This window comes from Oreochromis aureus, linkage group 3, assembly GCF_013358895.1.
Source record: "Oreochromis aureus strain Israel breed Guangdong linkage group 3, ZZ_aureus, whole genome shotgun sequence".
NCBI lineage: Eukaryota > Metazoa > Chordata > Actinopteri > Cichliformes > Cichlidae > Oreochromis > Oreochromis aureus.
The window spans coordinates 96,195,830-96,203,203 of NC_052944.1; the positions used below are offsets into that span (position 1 = coordinate 96,195,830).

Sequence of the window (7,374 nt, forward strand, 5' to 3'; positions counted from 1 at the left end):
CTTCAACACATCATCACAGACATTAAAAAAAAAGAAAGACGTTGACCGGTGTTACAAAATAAACCTTTAGTGGACCAAAATTGGGAGTCCAAAATGAACTTTTAAAAGATGTTACTCCGACGTGACTTTGCGCAGTGCGAATGACATGTAAACATAATGATTTATCAATTGCAGAACATATGAGGTCCGAAGTCACATACACACTCCTAACTAACAAAGCTCTATGAGACTGATTTAGGACTTATGTTATTACCGGGCGGCAGCACGTCAAAATTTTCCAAACTACTGATGTTTTTTGCCTTTTTGGTGTTTCCATAATGTGCCTCCAATGGCCATGCACGCTCGTGAAGTTCCCAAAATCACGTCATACATAGATCTGTGTCTTTTCAACAGCTCAAATCACATAATGAGGCAGTGACATCATTTCAAAGAAACAAGGCCTCATTTGGCTTTGGTCTATGGGCCTCTTTGGGCCTCAACACAGGTTTCATTTGGACACGCCCCCTGTGCTCAACACAGCAGATACATTTCACCATTACATTAACTATGTAATGCCACACGGAAAGCATTAGCTGCAGTTAATATAATATACTATGATGTATGTAGTGTGTACCTGTAAATCCAGGTAGTTGTGGTATTTGCTTTAACTGTCTTGAAACCAGCTGTAGAAATGCATCATGTTGACTTTGCTGTTAACTGGTGTCATCATTAGGAGGCGCTGTTTGTATTAGCTCTTGTGAAAGCTGTAACAGTGACAGACTTGGTTAAATTAAGGTGTAAAAGTCATTTAGATTCTTGCAGTTACACAGTGGTTTATTTGTCTTCATGAACACATGATCAGATTATAGAGCTCATATGGAAACACAAACATGGTTTTACCTGCTTTTAGTGACAGGCTTTGTAATTCAAGCTGAGGATACAATGGTGTGATACAAAGATTTACAGCACATGAAGCAGAAACATTAAAACCATCACCATATCTGAACAATTATTGTGTAAATACATTCGCTATTGTGTACTCCACACATATGGAGAGATGCCAAACTGCCTTTCACTGTTCTTGTAACAGTGACAATAAAAAGCTATTCTATTCTAAATCAAAACAAATATCCTGCTACAGTTTAATAATGAACCAATCCAGCAACAATGAAGGAAGAAACCAAGATGCTCCTGACTCTGGTAAAGGAGAGGAAATGAAACACAGACTGCTCTCTGCAAATATCTAACCTGCAGGTAATAATCTGTTGGTCATTTTTCTCCCATTTCAAACCCAGAGACTGTAAACACTGAGCAGAAACACAGAGTTCACCCCAGAAACTCTGCATGTCCCACTAAGAAGTGACTTTACTTTTAAAATTTAGTGTTTTAAACAAATAAAATTAAATGTCTTATTTTTCCTCTGACTGACCCACTCGTGCTGCCCTCCTGTGGTCATAGCTGCAGACATGTCAAAGTCTTCAGTCTTTCCCCCTGAAGCCCACCTCTCATAGCACAGTAGGTTGTCATTGACCCAGAACCATAAATCCAGAGTGCAGGAGTAGCGCAGTCCCAGCCACACGAAAGGAGTCGAGGCGTTTTTGGCTCTTTCCTGGACCCATCGCTGATCATGAGGGTTGGAGATGGAAACCAGGTCATGGTGTTTCTGTCTGCAGTAATTCAAGGCTTCCTCCCAGGTTTTGTTTTCCCTGATCAGAATCAGTTTATCTGCCACAAAATCAGAGAAAACATAAAATCAGTTAAATCTAGTCTCTGGATGTTTGGTCTAGTTTCACAGGAAGAACAAAAAAAAAAAAAACAGTTCAGTTATTCTTCAGACGAATCAGCCGCTCCAAAGAGAAATCACTGTTCCAACCATCAGCTAAACATCTTCACCTCTGACAGAAGTTCATACATGCATGCAGAAATAAATCCTCTCAGTGATTCCAGCGGTTCATCTATTGGACAAACAGCTGAGATAAATCTGTGTAAACTCACCATCATAGCAGAAGAAAGGCTTTCTTTGGTCACATCCAGCAGAGCTCCATCTTCCTGATCTCTCTAACAGAGTCGTAGCACATGTCCTGTTGTTTAGTCCATCATTAAATGAGTCCATGTCCCAGTATCTGAAAAAGAAGTTACTCCCATCTGACCACCTCCAGCTGTCTCTGAACAGGCCGATCCACAAAGCTGTAGAGTCCTGCAGCTTCTTAAACTCTTCACTGTATATCTGATTGAGTCCACTGGCCAGGTCGGTGTGATGCTGTCTGCAGTAGCTCTGAGCCTGAGTCCAGGTCATAGACTTATGATTCAAATGAAAGGTTTTGTTGTCTTTCATTGTTTCTGTCAAATTAACAGAAAAACACAAAAACATTTTTATCAACTAATTTGTTTCATTCTTCAAACTGTCTCTTTCAGGAACATATGATATAACACAGATTATAAACTAGATTATAACATTATTAAATATTGTTTTATTATATTACTGTCCACAAATTCTCACTGTTATAGCAGATGAACTGAAATGTGTGGGTACATGGATAATCTGCCCACGCCGCATTTGTCTTCACACAGTTCTCAGGGTATTCAGAATTATTTGGCTCTATATTTCCCCAACAGGTCTTATTTTCAGTGTATTCCTCCCGCGGCAGAGACCAGTGCCACCTCCTGTTGTGTTTTCCTGGCTCGCTGTACAGTCCAATCCAGGCTTCTGTTTGACTCTGTGCAGAGTCTTGAAGTCTTCTCATGTCTGTCAGGTCAAACACTTTGGCCAGGTCTGTGTAGTTCTCTCTGCAGTATGCCCGTGCTGCATCCCAGCTCATCTCTTCTTTAATAAAGTGGTACTCATACAGCTGACATGTGATGAAGACACACTGACCTAAAACAGAAGAAATACTGTTGAATATCTGCTGATACAAGCAGGAAACTCATGTTCCCATCAAACTGTCCAGTTTACAGGTGAATCCTTGATTTTCTCAGTAAGAGTTCATTTGTTTAATGAGTCCTGATCAAACTAAAGGATTTTAGGTGGAAACAATCAGGAGCCCTGGTAAAATGATCACTCACCCATCAGAAGAAGCAGAAACAGACTCCACTGCATCGTCGCTCTGTCACATGAAAATGACTTTTCTTTCATTTGGAGGAAACAATGAATCCAGCAGCTCTTCACTGTTTGATGGACACGCAGCACTTTATATTAAACACAGATATCTAGTTTATCACACACTGCTATAATAAACATATGATTATTCTTAATAAATGATCATCTGTTTAAAATTGTCCATGAAGAAAAAAGCAATAGTTCAAATGTGGTCCACACAGCACCTCTGTACACAGACATGAAATGAGCCTGCAGGTTTGAAACTCACATCTGGTTCTTCTCTGGTGTTCATGCAGACAGCTCTGCAGTAAATAACCATCTGTACTAACACACACTCTCTATGTACTCAGTATTTCAATATTAAGATACAAATTTCCCCCCTGACACAAAGACACAGTGTAGATATGGGTTATAAAAGGACATGTTTATATTTCATTATGGAAAAAGAAACCACTGAACTTTGAACGGTCTATTAAGATGAAAGAGGAAGTGTAAATATAATATCTAAATATAACTTCCTACTGTTTGTGGTGCAGGAGAGAGCTGTGACAGAAGCTACGACTCGATTTTACATCTCAGGTTTTAAACACCAGTACCTACTCGTGCATGGGAAGGGGATGTGAATATCATGTTTGGTTGTTTCCAGTAAATTGTGAAGAAATATTTAAATTATCAACCTTTTCCTTCTTACTTTATATTACTGGGTGTACTGGTTAGTTGGAAAATCTAAATTGCAGACATATGTGAATGTGAACATGAATGGTGGTCTCTGTCTATGTGTCAGTCCTGTAACAGACTGGTGACATGTCCAGGGTGTGCCAAATGATCACCCGGAGTCATGAACAATGGACATCACTGGGATGCTGGGTTTCCTCCTTTTAGTGCTCTGCCAGGTCTTTAACGCAGCAGCTTTTAGTTGTTGTTTGTTTGTGGGCCTTTCTGTCTGAAGAGAAACAGGAGAAATGTTTCATCACCCATCCAAGTGACTTCTTCAGTCTCAGCTGTCTGCAGGTTTCCTCAACCTTATAAACAATACATTTATATGACTGAAACCAGCCCACTGATTGAACAATGAGCTGTGAGGTCAGTTTTAGAGATGGCATGGTACCACTTTTTTTTTTTTATGTCCGATACCGATACCATTAATACTAACTAAGAGGGTTGACAACTCCTAGCAAAAATATTAGGAAACCACGCCCCACCCTCCGCCTCATGATGGTTAATAAACGTAACCAAGTTTAATTTAATGCACGTGTAAAACAACTGCACAGAAATCAATTATTTTTCTAGAATAATTAATTTGATTCAACATGTTTCTTCAACAGAATTGCAGACTGCTCAGATGGTACCTTCCCAAAGGAAAAAGTTCTATAGCTTACTAGTGTATACATTAGACTTAATAGTTACTATATACAGTAATGGACTTCTATACATTGTACATCAAATACCCCCCTCTCCCTGTTAATACCCTACCTGGCCCCCTGGCAAAACTTCGCTAGATCCGCCCCTGCACAGTTACCAGCTGTCAGCTCCATAGAAAAGGATCCTGGTGTTATTTGTCTCTCAGAAACAGTTCATAACTTCCCTTCAACTCATTCATGTCACCTAAAAGGTAAACCTGTTTCTCCATCACCTGTTCAGCTCTGATGATTCAGTAAGGACATCTCCTGGTTTCATCTTCATGTTTCCCTCTCACCAGATAACCAAACCGATATCATGACCAGCAGCTTTACAGCTGTGGCTCCAGCAAACATCAGCTGATACTAGAAATTAATATTAAATCGATTCTAACAACAGCTGATCAAACCTGCTGCTGTTGTTTATCCACTGGTTTCTTCTTTCTGGCGCAAAGTGGGTGATAAGCAAGAGAGAAAAGCTGATCAGCTGATCATTGATCAGTTTCATAGTGACAGGAGAGGGAGGGGGAGAGAAAATGAGGCAGGCGCTCCATATATCGGTTGTTAAGCTTAACATGGGAATGCTTTACAAACATTCAGAGATGAACTTACACACTTGCTTTACTCCTCTGGGATAGTTTTCTCTGAGATGAAATGACGGTTTGGAAGCACGTAACTAGGCTCCAAATACTCAACCAGACCGCCGACAGGCCTCGTACACCACAGCCACTCTATCACGTGACACATACTGCCCCAACGTCCTTAGGTTATAAGCTGAGTTATCCCATGTTGTAAGTTTTGTGAGGTGCTTTTAGAATAGAATAGAATAGAATAGAATTCAACTTTATTGTCATTGCACATGTCACAAGTACAAGGCAACGAAATGCAGTTTGCATCCATCCAGAAGTGCTTTAGCTATGACATAGATATATTACAATATATACATTAGCAGTAATATAGATATATAGAAATATTACAGAAATGGGTCTGTTATGGGTATGAGGGTACAAAATATGGGTCTATTGTGGGTATGTTACAATGTACACGGTATGAAGGTATGTTATGAATATGCTATAACTATAAGTATGTACAGGCTATGAAAAGGATATAAATAAGAAAACCATACAGAAATATGAACTATGCAAGTTATAAACAGTTGTAAACTGTTTTAGAATTGTAATTATCTTATTTTAAAGAATGATTGTCTATACAGCATTTACAGTAGTGCAGTTAAGATGAGTGAGATATGTGGATAATTTCTACAGAGGCTATATAAAGTGCTAGTGGTTATGAGTGGTGGTTCAGTCCATGTTATTATTGTGTGTATGAGGGTAAGATAAGATAAGATAAGATAAGGTAAGATAACCTTTATTAGTCCCACACGTGGGAAATTTGTTTTGTCACAGCAGGAAGTGGACAGTGCAAAAGTTATGGAGCAAAAATTAGAATAAAATAAAATAAGAATAAATACAGTACACAACTGTACAGAATAGAATAAAATAAAATACTATATACAGTAGAATAAAATAGAATAAAATATACAATGAGATAAAAATAGAATACAAATGCTATATACAATTGAGTAAAAATACAACGATGCCAGAAAAGATTATTGCACATTAGTGTTATTGCACATTTGTGGATGTGTGTGTTTGATCAGTTAAAGTCTTTATTGTGGAGTCTGACAGCAGTGGGGAGGAAAGACCTGCGAAATCTCTCCGTCCCACACCGTGGGTGCCGCAGTCTCCCACTGAAGGAGCTGCTCAGTGCTGTCAGAGTCTCATGCATGGGGTGGGAGATGTTGTCCAACAGGGATGACAGCTTAGCCACCATTCTCCTGTCACTCACCACCTCCACTGGGTCCAGAGGGCATCCTAGAACAGAGCTGGCCCTTCGGATCAGCCTGTTCAGTCTCTTCCTGTCCCCGGCGGAGATGTTGCGCGCCCAGCAGACCACACCATAAAAGATGGCTGAGGTCACCACAGAGTCATAGAAGGTCTTCAGGGTGGGCCCTCCACTCCAAACGACCTGAGTCTCCGCAGCAGGAACAGCCTGCTCTGCCCTTTCCTGTAGAGGGCGTCTGAATTATGAGTCCAGTCCAGTTTGTTGTTCAGATGAACACCAAGGTACCTGTAGCTGTCCACAGTCTCAATGTCCATACCTTGGATGTTCAGTGGTTGCAGTGGAGGATGCTTGTGCCTGCAGAAGTCTACCACCAGCTCCTTGGTTTTACTGGCATTGATCTGGAGGTAGTTCAGCTGGCACCAGTCCACAAAGTCTTTAGTCAGTCCTCTGTACTCCTTGTCGTCCCCATCAGTGATGAGGCCGACTATTGCAGAGTCATCAGAGAACTTCTGCAGGAAGCACTGGGTGGAGTTGTGGGAGAAGTCTGCAGTGTAGATGGTGAAGAGGAACGGAGCCAGAACCGTTCCCTGTGGGGCCCCGTGACTGCAGGCGACCCTGTCCGACACACAGCCCTGAGTCCTCACATACTGTGGTCGGTCGGTGAGGTAGTCCAAAATCCAGGTAGTGAGGTGATGGTCCACTCCAGAGTTCTCCAGCTTGTCCTTCAGAACCGAGGGAAGAATAGTGTTGAAGGCACTGGAGAAATCAAAGAACATGATTCTCACAGTGCTCCCAGCAGTCTCCAGGTGAGCGAGGGAACGATGTAGGAGGTGAATGACGGCATCATCCGCTCCAATGCCAGGCTGGTAGGCAAACTGAAGTGGGTCCAGTGATGAGCTCACCAGGTGCCGAAGTTGAGCCAGGACCAGCCGCTCCAGGGTCTTCATCAGGTGGGATGTCAGAGCCACCGGCCTGTAGCTGTTGAGGTCCTTGGGCCGTGAAGTCTTTGGCACTGGTACAACACAGGAGGTTTTCCAGAGCTGTGGGACTCGTCCC

General features: G+C 41.5%; 1 protein-coding gene across 2 annotated transcripts; it reads right to left on the minus strand.

Annotated features, from left to right (window-relative positions):
• Positions 1-870: 870 nt before the first annotated feature.
• Positions 871-3,402, minus strand: LOC116325495 (putative C-type lectin domain family 20 member A). Of its 2 annotated transcripts, none has more exons than XM_039608933.1 (5): positions 3,345-3,402; positions 3,043-3,165; positions 2,480-2,854; positions 1,975-2,319; positions 871-1,704 (listed from the first exon to the last, which is right to left on the minus strand). In XM_039608933.1, exons 2-5 carry the CDS (start codon positions 3,110-3,112, stop codon positions 1,358-1,360), a joined length of 1,137 nt encoding a protein of 378 aa, XP_039464867.1. In that variant the 5' UTR covers positions 3,113-3,165; positions 3,345-3,402; the 3' UTR covers positions 871-1,357. The 2 variants fall into 2 exon arrangements, with proteins under 2 accessions (XP_039464867.1, XP_039464866.1); XM_039608932.1 differs by lacking the exon at positions 3,345-3,402 and adding an exon at positions 3,301-3,330 and having other exon boundaries at positions 3,043-3,144.
• Positions 3,403-7,374: the final 3,972 nt, after the last annotated feature.